This window comes from Equus quagga, chromosome 22 (genome assembly GCF_021613505.1).
Source record: "Equus quagga isolate Etosha38 chromosome 22, UCLA_HA_Equagga_1.0, whole genome shotgun sequence".
Lineage (NCBI taxonomy): Eukaryota > Metazoa > Chordata > Mammalia > Perissodactyla > Equidae > Equus > Equus quagga.
This window is the reverse complement of record NC_060288.1, coordinates 25,615,629-25,633,393: the sequence shown is the minus strand read 5'-3', so window position 1 is coordinate 25,633,393 and position 17,765 is coordinate 25,615,629. Positions and strand designations below refer to the sequence as shown.

Below are 17,765 nucleotides of genomic sequence, written 5' to 3'. Positions count from 1 at the left end.
GACGACAGTAAGAAATACCTTTAAAGCCAGCTAAACTCTGGTTTGTGCCCAACATAAATATCTTGTCTGTGAAATACGGTGCTGTTTTCTCTGTTTTAGGCTATCAGTTCTGCAGAATGTAGCAACGTCTCCTGACTAATGACAAGTGGAAAGCATAATACAATATTTACCATTTCGGTGCTACATTGCATAAATATTTAATTGGTGTTGCATATGTCATTTGCTTCTGCATTAGTGCTGCTGAGAGCAGTGTGTTCCGAGAGAAATGTCTACATACAGAAGAGTGAAAGGAAAAGTAATTGGCAAGTATAAGGTTAAAAAACAACTCGATAGATTGCTGGGAAGGTTAGGAATAAATTCAGCATAAAACTTTTAAGTTCCATTGAATCTATATTCAAACAGAGATCTCGTCCTAGAATATAACAGATAAAATAAAGTTCAAATGTTTATAGACTCTTCTAGTTTAGTGTTCCTACATAATCTTACAATGTCTACAGACTACTTACACCTTGTCCTTCTCCCTTAAAAATGATTCCACGCTTTCTTCCTTAATGACTTAGTAATGTAACACCAGAAGAGGAAGTGACCATTCCTCCCTCCATCCATCATTCATTCAACATTTATTTATTGAATGACAACATTTATTTATTGAGACAATATAAAAGGTACAACAATGAACAAGATAACACAGTCCTTGCCCCCTTAGAGATTATACCTTAGAGAATGCAAACACTGAGCACCGAATTATAGTCATCATGACTATTCAAAAAGGAGAAATGTAGGTGATTGGGAGAGTACATAAAAGGCAGAACTTATTGAGTTTGAGCATTAGAGAAAGGTTTTTCTGATAAAACCAGAACAATAACTAGGATTATGTGTTTTGACGAATGCTGACAGAAGGACAAATTTTATGTTACCACATAAACCTAAATGTGGCCCAAAAAAATCAATTCTCAGAAATATTAAAACCAGTATATTGTGATATAATAAAGATAAAATCTAGATGCATTTGAGAAAAAAAAATTATGATGTTCATTGGTTTTCTTTGTTTAGTTAGTCTAGAACCCTTTTTGTAGTTAATGTCTAGAAGTAGAAAGAAATGTTACTCTGGAAATTTTGGGTAACTAGGTTTTAAATTGCCACAAGAATTTATAGTCTGTTTCTGCTTGTTCCTTTCCCTTAATTTTAGACTACATACATGCATGCTTTAAGAATTTTATTTGTAATGTATACCCAGAAAATAGTTTTAAAACTGTTAAAAGAAATGATATCTCTGGGTTCCTTACAAACATTCATGAATACCCTATTAATCTATTTTGAAGAAATTTTTAAAATGTGTGTGTTTCCTGTATTTCAAAGGTTGTTAAGGGGTAAAGATCATGTTGCTCTGCATATGACAACCCAAGAAGTCGGTGTGTCCAATTTCTGTCACTGAGTTGGTCCCAGAAGTGGAAAGGACATTACTTTGGGAGCCTTCTATTGTGCATTTTAAGCACATATCATTCAAAGAACAATTACATTTTTTAGCTTTTGTATAGTACTAAGATTCTTCTGAGAAAACATGTAGTGTTTTTAAAGATAAGAACTTTCAGTCTTTCCTTTACGTTTTAGGTTTCACCACTGGTGACTTCTCCAGTTTCCAAAGAGGGAACTAAGGCTTCTCTGCTGGTGGCTTTCTCCATCAGCAAGCTTGGCATAGCGTTGGCTGGCTCTATGCTGGGGTTGTCATTTCTCCCTAATATTTTGACCATAGGCAGATCCTTTCTGCTTCCTCCTCCACTAGTGAACTTTTTCTCCCCTTTACCACTTTCAGTAAGCCTCCTTCCGTCCCTAAAAGAGAAGAAGCCTTTCCCGTGTTGTCCTGCATTTCCCAGGGCGAGAGAAGGGTGTTCAAGGCTACCTAGAAGATTACTGGATGTGATTCTAGAAAGTGGGGCCCTTTGCTCTGAGAAAAAATGATGCAAGTAGTTTTGCATCTTGCAGATTTTTATTTGTTTTTCACAGGCATTTCCTTTTAATTATTTCCAATATCACAGTCAATTAAATCCATTCAACTTAGCAATTATTGAATATCCCTCCTGATCACTGAGTTCACAAAGATGAGTAAGACATAATCTTTACCACAATGATCTTCTCATCTTATATGGGAAAACGTAATGTCAGATTTTCAAATCGCATTCCATTATATTTTTATCGCGTTGTTTATAAGTACAGACCTTCAAAGCAGTGAGACTTGAGTCTGTGTTCCAACTCGGTCACTTCCTAGCAATGTAATCTTGAGCAGGGTGCTTACCCTCCATAAACGAGAGTTTCCTCATCCCTGTAAACAGGATTAGTAATAGTACAGCTCTTGGGAATATCGAATAAAATAACGAATGTGCCTGATAAAATACAAGTGCTCAGTTAATTTTAGCTGCTATTATTATTCCTTATAACAACCTAGTAAATCGAATATTATTATCCACAATTTTTAGGAAGAAAAATCTTAGGCCCAGAGAATCAGTGGCTTGTCTGGTGTTAAAGCCAGTAAGTCTTAAAACAGGGACCATAACCATGTCTCCTTATTTTGAGCCCAGAACTTTTCCCCATTATATCATAGGGCATTGTTTCTCATACAATTTGAGAATTTACGGGTGGTACTTAGGAGAATAAATAAGATCGAGTGACAAAATGAGGAATTTATTCCCTTTAGAATTCTCACTTGCTTGTATCTGATTATGTCATGAGGAAATCTCAGAAGATGTTAGCATGTCGTGACACCTGTCTTTAACACTTCTTTCACAAATGAACAATTTTGCTGGCAATAATTTCTGCATAGATTGTAATAACAGTGTTTACAGTTTACTCCATTTATTTTTGTTGTTGCCTTCTATTTGTATCAAGAGATACTGATTTTTCCTTTAAGATAATGCTATAAAATTTCATTTTAAAATAAAAGTATTTAAGTTTTTGTCAATAATTTCAAGTAAAAAATAATTTAAATATATAAATATAAAAATATTTATTTATAAAATAATAATACCATAGAAAGTTCACAATTATATCATAAAAGTGATAAGCACATTTAAAAAAATATAGAAATCACTGCTGTGGGGACTGAAAATGCTGTAGGTCATGTTCATTGGGTCTTTTAATATCGTTGTAGATTTTTAATCTTTTCATTAACTAAATTTGTAGTTTTAACAAGCTAACTGCGTGATGTAGTTAATGAGCCTATGTGGGTTGCATAGAATTTGTACATAAAACTTAACCATATTATCTCAATCATTTTAAATAATCCCAACTTTTACCATTATTTTCTTTTTTTAGAGTGAAGATATTTTTAGATACTTTTTACTTCTTCAAAGAAATTCTTTATGATCTTAGAAAAGCATCGCAGGTAGAGAAGCAATACATGTTTAAAGTGGGAAAGTGGGCCATTTATTTTTAGGAAAGGAGACTGAGACCACCAAATACAGAAGCAAGTTGACAGTGTGAACAAGTCTCCTGTGGATCAGAGAGGACAACTTCCTTTGTATTTTGCTTTGAAACGAATCCACAAATGCTTCATGAATATCCATTAATAATAGTTACATTCATAACTAAGGAAAACTGCCCTCCAAGTGAGCCCAGATTAATGGGGAGCAGCTGGAACACTGCCGTCCTAGGACCTTTTCCCACCCTGCCTGGGGAGATGAGATGGTCAAGGAGGGCTGATAGGATCTGTGAAAGTTACCGTTACCTACTAGGTACCAGAAATGGTGAAGTGGATTGCACACTAGTCTGCTGCTCACGTGCAACAGGACTTGATAAGATGACACTGTCTCAGTTTTTGTTGATGAATGAATGATGAACAACAAACTACAGGAGGTAGTTGTGCCTAGATTCCTGAAGGGTCATTGATTTTGTTTGAAGTTGCCACTTGACAACCACACACACACACTCACAGATCATATTATCTCTCTCAAATGTAACCTCTTGGAGGAGAAGTGGACTGTTATTGAAGGGGATGTTTTGAAGGGGATGTTTTTCTAGATTTTGCCATATTTTAATAGACCACCCTTCCTCTAAGAATCTCCATATCCCTAATAGTTGGATCTTTGAATAATAATGATTAAAGTGTCTTAAAATTTCAAAGAATTGTAATTTTCAGGTCTATTCTACTACTTTTTCAAAAAGTCCAAACAAACCAAGAAAAAATTTTGTGCTCAGGTAGCTCATTAACAAACATACCCATTTGTTACATAAAAGTAGACTATAGCTCTTAAAGCTATTGTGGAAGAAAGGAATCCAGATGAAAACTAAGTCAGTACAAGAAGCCTTTGAATAATGAGTAGATCCATGGGGTTTCAATGGCAAAACTGCTAATAACTGTCGCTAATGAGTCCTCTGTCACATACGTTTCATGATAACAGCAAACTCAGTATTTTGGCAAGCAGGGAATAGGCTACAAATCATGTAAATGATTTCGTTCTATATTTTGAATGTTCTTGAAATAGATCCTCTGACTGTATTCTTTAATGTTGTCAACTGTTACCTCAAAGATTCTCTAGCTTATTGATAATGACTGGCCCCTTTGGGCAGCTAATCGTGATGGTGAACACTTTGTTCTTTCCATTAGATTGGAGAATGAATGCTGCTTTCATTCGGAGAACAGAACTTGGAAACAAGAGGAAACTAATGAAACATTAGGCAAACAGTCTGTTTTAGAAATCCTGACTTAATTCCCCTGGTGACACAAACAACAGCTTGATTTTCATAAGCCTCTGTCCGCTTCACCATTGGCTGTGGGGGGGGCAGCTGGAATTACTATTTCCTAAGCAGCATCCTTAGATATATTACACTGAATCTACATAGTTAAGAAAGAAGAAAATGCAGTGAAATTTAAAATTAGAATTCTTTAATATTAATGCATAATATAATTTATAGTATTTATATTATAAAAAATATGAACCAAGTATTCTGGCAGAAGCAAACCTACATGACTAAATCGTTATTTAGTCTCATCAAGACATTTTGATAGCCAATGTGATTCTGCTTTCCAAGAATGACATAATGCCGAAAAGGGATAGAAAGGAAAAATACACAGCATAGAAATAGAAAATATCAGCAGCCACTCCTTACTGCCTTTCCTCCTCCCCTCTAAAAACCCATAGTTCATAAAGCCTATGATTTCAGTATGTTATCTTATAATTCTCAGAGGAACTTGCTACATCCAGTGTTAGTTGCTTTGAATATTAAAATATCCTAAAGTTGGGATAATTCTTTTTTTTATTTTTGATGAGGAAGATTTGCTCTGAGCTAACCTCTGTTGCCAACCTTACTCGTTTTTTGCTTGAGGAAGATTAGCCCTAACATCTGTGCCAATCTTCCTCTGTTTCGTATGTGGATCGCCACCACAGCATGGCTGACAAGTGGTATAGGTCTGCACCCAAGATCCAAACCCGCGATCCTGGGCTGCCAAAGCAGAGCACACTGGACGTGACCACTACATGACAGAGCTGGCCCCCAATTCTCTTTTTCTTAATGACAACTTGAGTGCACATTAATATGAGAGCTTTCAAAAGAAGTATTGATTTTAAAATGACAATATTTGGGTCAGCAAGGTATAGACTGTTGAAATAATATCAGTCTTAAAAGTTAATAACAAATAATAATGGATTAGAGTGCCAAAATATTGCCTAACACATTCTGTCAACATGTATATGAACACAGCAGGAAATCCAAAACAAAAGCTAATTTATGGAAAACTATGTATTCCTAATGACAGTTTAGACCAGTAGGGGTCCAAGTTACAAACGGCACACTTCACAAGAGATGCTTTCATTTTACGCTGAAAACTTGGTTGCACTCTGGAAGCACGTCTCAAGTCAAATCGTTGCCCTATATTTAAAGTATTTTTCTTTTTCTGTAAAATCTAATCATTGCACATGTGCATCGAATATATTTATATATTCATGAAATTGAAACATAAAATGAGGAAACTTCCCTTTTGATACCCAGGGAATCGTATGCTCAAAATGATAGTCTGACCCCATGCAATTTTATTTTATTTTGAAATAAAAACAAAGGAACAACAACATTGGTGTTCTATTACGTTGATACCTTATTGATGCCAGATGTTTTTTCCTACGCTCAATGATTTAGCCTAAATATTTATATTTTAAAATATCTTGACATATCATGGAATATAAATCTGGAAGCGACCTTACAGATCATCTAGTGCAAACCTTGCAAATTTTCGTGTAAATGAGAGATCTAATCCTCATGGAGGCCCAGTGGCTTGCCAAAGTTCCACAGCCTGTTTGAGCCAGAATGGAGAATGGGACCCAGGTCTCTTTTATATAAACAAAAAGCTCCACAAGACGCCGCAGACAGTGTGTTGAAACTGTGCACTTAGCTATGAAAGGTCAGGTTCTGATTTTCTTTTCCTGCAACTTCTGATAACATGTTCTTAATGAATCTTTCTTAGAAAGATTATTTTTGGGAAAAATGTACCATGATGGATGTGAGGTGAATTACAAGAAAGAGAAACTTTAGACCTTAGCTTGCTTAGATGAATTTCCAAGGCTTGGGAGGCTAAACAAAGCTGAACTGCAGACATTTTCAGGATGATCTTTTTTAAGTCAGTTTTTCTTGCCAGATTCTGGTTCTCATATTATCTCATACTTTTTTGTCTTTGTGAGAGTTTTTGCTTGATCTTGTAATATTAAACAGCGTTTAGCCGATAATGGCAGGCATGCTAAGAACTAAACTCTAAGTTGCCAAAATCTCAGAGTGTGCTCTTCAGGGTTCTGGTGGCATAAGCTACGTTTAGGTTTCTGATGGCAAGGGTGCTTGCTTCTGTGTTCGCTTCACAAAATCCCCTATAATCTGCTCCAAGGTTCTGGCAGATTGCTGGACCATGTCACCAGCTGTCACCACCCCTCCTTCCCATCCATATTTGGCAGTATTTGAGAACATAGGCATGCCAGTGGAAATAATAGTAGCTGTGATAACAACTTCAGTGGCATGGTCTCCAGAGACAAGATCAACATTTGGCACCTTTTCTCTCAACATGGAACTAAAAATGGCACTGAATTTGCTACTTGGTGGTATATAATTTTCCTTAATTACACATTGTGGTTTCAAATGTTCCACATGCTGGCTTTTAAGTATCGAACCAACATATATTGGTTAAAAACAATGGCATGGCCTCTTTTTTCTATGGGGAAGAAGTGAAATAATTATAATACTATGGATTCCTTTCATCTCCATCAGCCCTGAAAAACAAAAGGAATGTGTGCTGTAATTTCGCTCACTGGAATGGTCTTTGAGCCTGAAAGAAAATTTCTTCACAACATTTCACTAATAGATTTTTACTTGCCTATTGTCTCAAAGTTATTTCAATTGATGAGGTTCTTTTCTTAACATATACTGGGAAGGCCTACAAAAAAAAGATTAAGAAGTGGTAGAATGAATGCTTTTGAATTATAGAAGAAATATTTTAGTTTTAAATATCTTAAAATTGGTTACAGTCTAAGAATATCACAAGACAACCTAAAAGAATGTGGTCGAGAGTAGACGATTTGGCTATTAGTAACATAGGTTGCCACAGTGATTGATGGCTTCACATCCATGTGAGTCACTCCCAGAGTTGATACCATTATAATTTTTTTTTATCATTGACCTGGGTGATGGTATAAAGAGTGTGCTTATCAATTTTGTAGATGACAAATGTCAGATATTACAACTAGTTTAAAAGGGTTCTGACTGACTGGGAACCATCTTGGAAATCTATGTTCTCCCGCTTGGAGAAGAAGGGAGGAATTATTCGAGGTGCCCTCCAAGGCTTCTTCTGATGTCAACAGTCTCAGATTCTCTGTTAGTCACCTCTGTGCCCCGAGAAGCAGTTCAGCTACAGAGATCTAGGCCTCTAAGATCAAATCTAAGCAAAATATTGAAAAAGCTGAATTATATGTTAAACTTTCCTTTAACTGTCCTCTCTCATTTTTCCATAGCTAAAATCATATGCATTCATTCCATTTCCTCCCAAACTCCCCTTTCTCCTTCCTGTCAAACTACCTCTTTTTACCCCCTAGCCACAAAGATCCATTTCTACTTCTCTTACAATGCCCTATTCCTCACACTCCAGAAAGTAAAAAGTTTATTCAAATGTAAGGTGGAATGTTTCAGAAGAAATAATACAGTGCTGTGGCCAGTCAGCATAGTTATTAATTCCAGGAAGCCTTCATGAAGAAATGTCATTTGAACTAGACTTTAAGGCGTTGGTGAGATTTCATCAGGCAGAATTGGGGGGAAGCATCCCAGAAACTAGGAATTGTAGGAACAAAGGCATGGAAGCATGAAAATTCAGGGCATGGTTTAAATGGTTGGCGATCAAATCTGGCCAGCTGGGCTCTATGAGAGGAAGTAGTAGGAGGTATACAGGAGATGCCTGCTAGCGGAAGACCATTATCAGAGATGCTTTCTGGGAAGGTAACTCTGGGAACTATGTGTGCATTGAAATGGAGGAGAGGAAAACTAATTAAGAGTAATGAAGGTCTCTTCCAAACTCGATTTCAGCTGGTAATGCCTAAAACCAAAAGACCAAGAAAGTAGCACTATGAGTGTTATGCAGACCTAAGGAGGGAAATAGCAAAAGATCCAGCCCAAAGAAACAAGAATGGATTTTTGTCTTTACTTTTGTTTTTTTTTAAAGATTTTATTTTTTTCTTTTTCTCCCAAAGCCCCCCGGTACGTAGTTGTGTATTTTTAGTTGTGGGTCCTTCTAGTTGTGGCATGTGGGATGCCGCCTCAGCATGGCTTGACGAGCAGTGTCATGTCTGCGCCCAGGATTCGAAGCTGCAAAACCCTGGGCCCCAAAGCAGAGCATGCACACTTAATCACTTGGCCACAGGGCCAGCCCCATGAGAATGGTTTTGTCTAAGGAGTGGGAAAATCAGATGAGTGAGTTAAGGACTCTTTGCCTTAACAAGCTTTGTAAAACTGTGTGCATTTATAACTTGGAGAAAATGAAAACTGAATTAAAAAAACTTTAAGTGAGGTCCTAGAATAGAGGAGCGATGCTGAAAACAAAACAAATGCAATTAGGAGAGAGATTACTGTATTTAGCAATTGATGGGATGGGAATTTGGGGGAGGAAGAGAAGTTAAAGAGACAGGGTTTACAATTCTGGTGACCAGTAATGGTGGCTAACATTCTATTGAGTGTTGGCACAAATCTGAGGGCTTTGTATACATCATCTTATTTAGTTTTACAGCAGACTTATAAAATAGGTACTCTTATAACTCCTATTTAATAGGTGAGAAAACTGGGAATTTCAGAGGTTAAGTAATTACCCAGGGCCACTTAGTTAGTGGTTGTTAGAACCGTGACTCAACCCATGGCCATATGCCTTCATTGCCCAGGCTAAAGAAGTATCATGAGCAGGGAAACAAACCTGGAAAGCAAAGAAATTATGAGGATAGAGACAATTTATTCTGTCCTTAGTAAAGTTTGAGGTACTCACAGGATTTCTAGTATGTCTAGTGAGAAAATGTAAAGTCCAAAGTGTGGGTCAGTGAGAAAAGAAGTCAGTATTAGGCATACGTATTTGAAAGTTACCCATCCACATGGAATTGAAAGTTGAAGTCATAAAAGCAGATGAAGAATAAAGGGAGGTCAAGGAAGCACTTTGGTGAATGTCTACATTTGGGAGATACATGGGGGAAAAGTTGTATAAGTCAGGAGGGACTAGGTTTTAAAATGGTAAAAATGACCCTAAAAATCTCAATGGCTTTACTAGTTATTCGTGCCTTTAGTGCACCTTCACAAATTACCCCAAAATTTAGCCACTTGAAACAACAAACACTTATTATCTCACAATTTCTGTAGGCCGTAAATCTAGGCCGAACTTAGCTGAGTGCCTCTGGCTCTAGGTCTTTAAGGTTGCAGACAACCTGTAGACTGGGGCTTCGGTCTCATCTGAAGGCTCAGCTGGGGCTGGGGGAAAATCTGCTTCCAACTCCACTCACGTGATTTTTGGGAAGCCTCAGTCTCTCACCATATGGGCTTCTCCACAGTGCTGCCTCATGATCTGCCTGCTGGTTTCCCTCATAGAAAGCAATCCAAACGAGGTAGAGCAACCAAAATGGAAGCTGCAGTCTTTTATAACCTAGTCTCAGAAGTGACATTCCATCATTTCCGCCATCTTGTTTCCATTATAAGCAAGTCGCTAAATCAAGCCTACACTCAAGAGGAGGGAATGATACAAGGGCATGAATACTAGGAGGCACGGGTTATTTGAGGCCATTTTAGAGGCTACCTACTGCAGTGCTTAACATGATGGTTTGTTTCTTGCTTAAGCTAAGTGTTCAGTGTAGGATGGCAAGGGAGTTATGCTCACCCGAGGATCCAGACTAACAGAATCGCCACTCAGCATGTTTCTGTGATCACTGCATGGAAAAGCAACAAATTACTTATTGATTCTTAAAGCTTCCTCCCAGAAGTGGGACACACTATGTCTGCCCACATTTCATTGTCCAGAGCAAAGTCATAAGACTTCAGAGGAGCAAGGAAGGGTAACCCTACCCTTTCCTGAAGAACTGTGCATGTCCAGAAGAGCTGGAATACGTGTGAATAGCCCTTATGACTTCCACACAAGCATTCGGTGAAGACAACTGAGAAGCTGCAGTCAGAGAGCTCAGAGAACCCAGGAGAATTATCGGAGGAGGATTAAGTATTAAGGATGTATGGCTAGTGATGCCAAATACTATTGAAACATAAACGAGGTGAACATTGATAAGGGGCTACTAGATGTGGCAATTCAAGAGATCACCCATAACCATTGAGAGAGAGGTTTTAGTACAATAATTAGGAATATGTGTCAAAATGAGGAGGAAATAAGGAGTATGTGCTGAAGTAGAAACAAGATGTGGTCTCTTCTTTTGAGATATATGGCAGTAAAGGGAAGGAGAGAAATTGGATAATAATTTGAAGGAAATCAGAATGAAGAGAGCTTTTAAAACGCTGATTCTGTAATTGAGCATGTTATTTATACCATCCCTCAGAGTTGTGTGTAATCTGCACATTTTGATAGCATTGTTTTTTATATCTTCATCCAAATCATTGATAAACATGCTTAAGTAGAAGGGCCAAACAGAACCTTCAGTGTGTGATCAGTCAGATGCTGATCCCTCCGTACTCTGTGGGGTGGGTTATTCAATCTCTGACAGAGCCACATTTCTTCATCTTAACAACAAGGCTTTTCTGCAGAGTGACTAGTCATAACAGTTGGGTTTTTTTTAATTGTGGTAAGAAACACATAACATAAAATTTATCATCTTAACCATTTTTGGGTGCACAATTCAGTAGTGTTAAGTATATTCACATTGTTGTACAACAGATCTCTAGAATTTTTTCATCCTGCAAACTGAAACTCTGTACCCATTAAACAACAATTCCCAATTTCCGTCCTACCCCTAGCCCCTTGTAACCTCCGTTCTACTTTCTGTCTCTATGAATTTGACTACTTTAGGTACCCTATATAAGTGAAATCATATAATATTTGTCTTTTTTTTTTGACTGGCTTATTTCACTTAACATAATGTCCTGAAAGTTCATCCAGGTTATAGCATGTGACAAGGTTTTCTTCCTTTTTAAGACTGAATAATATTCCGTTATATGTATATACCACATTTTGTTTATCCATTCTTCCGTTGATGGACATCTGGGTTGCTTCCACCTCTGGACTATTGTGAATAGTACTGTTATGAACATGAGTGTGGAAATATCTTTTCGAGATTCTGCTTTCAGTTCTTTTGGGTATATATCCAGAAGTGAGATTCTGGACCATATGGTAGTTCTATTTTTACTTTTTTGAGGAGCTGCCATATTGTTTTCCATAGTGGCTGTGCCATTTTGCAATGTCACCAGCAGTGCACAAGGGTTCCAGTTTCTCCACATCCTCACCAAGAGAAGTCATAATTTAGACTACACATCAATCTGGGGAGGCCATAGGCTGACAGTCATTAACACAATACATGAATTTGTTTATTCATATTGCTCTCCTTTCACACCCAAGATTTGCACTGAAGGAGGCCTTTCCTCACTCTTCTCTTTTCCTCCCACCCGATGGAGTCATTTGCCATTCTTCTGTACTGAGTCCTTACTCTGCATATGCATTTATGCTAGTTCTCTTAGGAGGGCTATAACACACACAGGCTGTCATAATCGCCTCACCTGCAACCTTATGGGAAGGAACACCTGGGAGCTTTGGAGAGAAAAGCACCTGCAGGGAGGGTTTAGGGAAGGTGGAATCATACATTCTTTAGCTATGCTGTGTGTTAGATGGACTACCTTTAAAGAAATGTTTAAATTTAAGTGTAATGTACATTTAGGAAAGTATACAGATCATAAGTGGACACATCAGTGGAACACGGCATAGAAAAATAGAACATTACCAGCATTCCAGAAGCTCCCTTTGGATTCTCCCAGTCATTACCTGCCCCCTCCTCTCTAGAGGTAATCACTTTGGTGACTTGTTCCTATCAATTGATTTTACCTGCTTTTGGACTTTATACATATGGACTTAGAAAGTGTTCAAGTTTTTTGTGATTAGGTTCTCTTGCTCAATATTATGCTTGTGGGATTTCTCCATATTGTTGCATCTGGCAGTGGTTCATTCATTTACACTGCTGTATAGAATTCCATTGTATTGACTGTACTATAATTTCCTTATCCATTTTACTGCTGGCAGACGTCTGGGTTGTTTCCAGTTTGGGGCTATTGCAAATGATGCTTCTGTAAACATTCTTGTTCATGCCTTTTGGCGCTATGTGTATACATATTTCTACTGGATATATAGATGGACTTTTATAGACCAACTTGGGACTTAATCACCATTTCTAAGATTTCCCATTCCAAACAGGCAACTTACAAATGATCTTGCAAAATATAACCATTTGTAGTTGGTACACACCTTGTGTTTACAAGCCAGTTTTAACAAATGGACAACTTCTGATTATATTTGTTACTGTCAAAAAGAGAGATAAATTAACAATTTGTGTTACACTTTTTAAAATTTCCTTAATGTGAATGCTCAGTTTTAATTTGGAACAATTCAGACAAGTAGGAAAACAGCACAGTGTAGGGAAAGGAATCCGGAAATAGGATCCGGAGGTCTGGTATCAGGAGTCCTCTTTATACACTAACTCTTGAAAAGACATTGGGTAAGTCCCTGACCCTCTCTCTGCCTGTGTGTCATCCTAAACAGAGATAATGACCCCTGTCACACGCTACATTATTAGAAGATAATAGACATCAAGGTATCTTAAAAGGTGAAAAACACACTGAACAGACATATGATATTATTGCTCTCATCCACAAATTCCATTCTTCCTTGGATAACATTTTGGATATGCATCCAGCCACCCTTCATTAAAATCACCTAGAAAGACATGGAAATAGCAATGTAAACCTATGAAACATGATAGCAGAAACAAAACTTTTTTAAAGATTAAATCCACATAAATACTATTTCTATAACTTTAAAATATGCAATGCAAGTATAGTGTTTACTTGTGTAATTTTTCAATTGTTGTTTTTACAGACTCTTGGAGTTCACCATAATAGCCTCTTTTTGATCTCATCATCATCATCGTATTACCGCAAAAATTTCTTTTAAGGGCCATCCCCAGTGGCTAGTGGTTAAGTTCGACATGCTCCACTTTGGCAGCCCAGGTTCGGTTCCTGGGTGCAGACCTACACCACTGGTCTGTCACTGGCCATGATATTGCAGTGGCTCACACACAAAAAGAGGAAGGTTGGCAGTAGGTGTTAGCTCAGGGCAAATCTTCCTCAGGGGAGAAAAAAAAAACAGACCTAGAGATGAATCCATTTGCATCTCTCCTAAATAACTACTCATTTAAAAAAATTTCTTTTAAGACAGTATGGTGTAGTGGAAAAGTACTTGCATGGAAGAACAATACCTGAACATACAAATAATATCTGTTAATATCTTTGCCCACCCTCCACCCCAAATGCTGTGTCTGCCTTCAGTTTCCTAGATCTAGTGGAGAAGCACTATCTGTAGCCTGTGGCCCTTACGGAAGTTACATTTTGCTTCCTTCTGAATGGATTTTCACGCCCCACTGCTCTCTGGTAGAAGAGAGAGGTGTGTCCCGATACGCCCTTTGTTGTCCGAAGGTCTGGGTTTAAGGTCAATGTCCACAGCTTACTGCTGGGAACTTTAAACTCTCAAAAAGCCCCAGTTTTCTCAGATTTAAAATGAAAAAAATCTATATAGTAATAGTAACTATTCAATGGAGTCTTTGTGAAGATTCAATGAGATAATGCAGGTGAAGCGTTAGCACAAGACTTGACACATAGTAAGTGTTCAGTGAATCTTGTATTTTTTAAATAGATAGCATCACCATGTTGTAACACCAGCTGTGGCTGAGAGAATGCTTGGTGTGGCTGCCAGCCTATATACCTCCTCATCTAAGCTGTCTGCCCAGAGGGGTGAGGGCCTCCGAAGAGCACAGAGCTCCCAGCCACATCTTAACGCTCTTCCCACACCCTCCATTAGGTCCTGCGTAAACCAAGGATCATTGGAGTCTTTGTGAGTAGCGGCAGCAAATGCTTTCCCAGGGGTTCAGATCTGCTTTCCAGCTCAGGCCTTGAAGAATTGGGCTGGCCCTTCTTTATTTACAGATGTGTTTTATTTCACTAATTTTCCCTTTATTTGTCTGCCAAGACATTCCATGTAGTTTTATTAAACCAGTGCTCAGTAATTTCTGTAGCATTCTTGACTTTTTGCTGCCTCTCTCTGTCTCGCTCTCTGTCTGTCTGTCTCTTTCTCATTAACTTTGGAACCAGTCTCACTAATGCTCTGTATTTATGTAAAAATCTTAAGTTACGCATACTGAGTGTCAAGAGCTCCACTAAATGCCAAACGCGAACGTTTTCAAAGTATGTAATTTCCTAAGACCAAACAACTCGTGGGTCTGTTTTCAGTGCAGTGTTAAACAAGATATAATATTATTGGGTATGGTCCTCATTATACAGCATCTTAAGTAGAACTGGATTCTCATTTTATTGAGATTTTTTGTAATAAAAAACATATATTATAAAGCTGTTGGCCATCTGGCAAAAAATAAAATAGCTCTCTGAACACAAACATAACATTTGACATCTGTGCACGATCCATGGGTTCTCTCTCCTCCTCAAAGTCTATTAAAACCAATAATTTGAGCAAATCTATCATTGAAGAAGACTTCTTATGGTACATAAAAGCTCACCATGATGATAAATTATTTTGTGTAGAAACTTTGACCCTTTTGGAATATATATCGTTGCTGTGCCAAAGTATGTCTGTCAAACCTTTTACTGTGTGCAGAACTAGCTCCCATTATTTTATTCAAAAATTGCTGAAATATCTGAAACCTTGAAGAATGCATGAAGTGGTAAATGTTTAGAAACTCTGGACATTATGCCACTCAAACACTACGTAATTTAATGCAAATGACGTATGGAGTTATACCTCTTTAGAAGTTGATAATTGGTAAATTTGAGAATTCTATAACCTGTATCTTAATCCTTGAGAAATCAAGAGTTTAAAAGGAATTGCCGGCAGACTATAATTTAAGCAGGAAGTATGAGTATAAACATTTGTTACAAATCTACAGGGTAGATGTAACTATGTTTGTATCTATTCATGGTATGTTTTTTACGGTAGCATGATTTTATATTAGGTATTGTTAACAAGAGAATGTGAGGCTGGCAATAGAATGTCTCCAAACTGTTAAATCTTTAAAAAAAAATTCAATCAACTGTGTATAGTACTACTGGGCTTCCACTCAACTATGTTTCATATGGCATTACGCTAAGGCAGTCATTAATGAACTGTTAATGATATAGCACTCCATTCTTAGCCATTTATGCATTTGTTTTATATTTTTAAACTTTTCCTTGAAATTAGTATATTTTTATCCATTAACAGTGCTTTCTTAGATTTTAAAACCTCGAAAACAGAATTCATTTATTGAGACCTACTAGGTAGCAGGCCCTGTAGAAAGTGAATGAGTTACAGGAGTGAACTCACACAGTCGGGAGGATGCTGAGCCCAGTGAGGGAAAGCTTCTGCCAGAAGTTGACACTTACTGTCTGAGCAACGAGTAGGTATTTTACAGTGGGTGGAGAGCATTGCAGGCAGAGGGACTGTTTATTGAGAGGTACTATGATCTGGTCAGGTGACTCCAAAAGTTCAATGATGTAAAGTACGGAATAAATAAATGGAATGCCTATATGCTAAGAGCTGTCCTGCTGAGTGCCAGCTATCCTTCGCATAAAGTGCCTAGAAAGCTCACGTCAATTAAGTAGGGTAGGTCTGAACAGCTTCATTTTCTACGTAAACCTAATGTTTAACAATATTACATCATTTGTCCAAGATTGTAAATCCTAGGTTGAGGACTGAACCAAAATTTAACTACACCTGAAGCCCTGGCTCTTTATACTGTGCGATTTAGTTTTGTTACTACGTATATTGGATATTTAATAAGGGCTTTTTGACAGTGGTTGTTATCACACTGTCTCTAACAATGTTATTTAAACACATACGTCTTTCCTCACCTCTCTGGTAAATTCCAATATGTATATAGTAAATAATGTCAAAAAATTCCCTTTTGTGATATAATAATATGACCATAGGGAAACTTAGCCTTTTTAGGTATTAATTCCTAAACTACATTTTGTGGAACACAAAGGAATGTTTGTAAGTGTTAATGGTTAATATGGCAGTGATTAATCTTCTAAATATTTTAAATAAATTAAGAAAAATAATAATATATAAAAATTTTAAACTACATTTATAAATGTATAATTATATAGTCTTCTAGTTATCTATTTTCTAAATATTTTAAATAAAGAAAATTAGTAAACACATTTACAAAATTTTTACAAATTAATAATAATGAAATTCTAATAAATTAATGAAATTAAGATTAAAAAAAAAATACCCACATCAGAAACTCTACATGAAATTACCTGACACATACACATGTTGCTTCCTCTGTGTCATTGCTAAATTGAATGTCATAAATTTGAAGATTATTCATCTTAAATTTAGGATATTCAAATATTATTATGTTTTGTACATCTGAATCTATTTTGATCATTTCATCTGCCAACAGATTCATCTGTGAGACTAGTTTTTAGTTTTTGATTTAATCCAAATGAACAGCATTGTGTCTCTTGAGAACCTGTAGATGTTGCAACAAAGTATTATGCATGTGCAAGTGGCCTGTGGTCAAGTAAGCTTGGCAAATGCTGCTATAGAGCATTCTACCACTTACTTAAATGATGATGAAGAGTGAAACTGGAACAAAGCAGAGCAAATAATGATTCATTCCTAAGAGTTTCCTGGTAGCAATTAACTGAGTAATAGCAAATCATTATTAAAATGCTGCCATATTGCACTGCATTGCTACCTAAATTGCATTTGTGTGAGAAACTATTTGTACTCTAATTTTTATTATGCAGTTATCCTTGGTGTTTCGGAACATGGAAATTTTCACTTTACATATGACTCGTGTTATAAACATGTTTACCATTTACTGTTGTAACTAAAAACAGCAGACCTTTCAACAACTTGTATTTTTCACCCCCAGCAATGCATCTCTTTGGCCTCAACTGGCAGTTACAGCAGACTGAAAATGACACATTTGAGAATGGAAAAGTGAATTCTGATACCATGCCAACAAACACTGTATCATTACCTTCTGGCGACAATGGTAAGAGAAAGAATT

At 37.0% G+C, this 17,765-nt stretch overlaps 1 protein-coding gene across 5 annotated transcripts in view; it reads left to right on the top strand.

Annotated features, from left to right (window-relative positions):
* Positions 1-17,765, top strand: part of TENM3 (teneurin transmembrane protein 3) — a 582,429-nt gene that overhangs the window by 434,076 nt on the left and 130,588 nt on the right. For all 5 annotated transcript variants that reach the window (XM_046648641.1, XM_046648644.1, XM_046648643.1 and 2 more), the window contains one exon: positions 17,628-17,750. In XM_046648641.1, the coding sequence (XP_046504597.1) occupies positions 17,628-17,750 (123 nt within the window). The remainder of the gene's footprint in view (positions 1-17,627; positions 17,751-17,765) is intronic.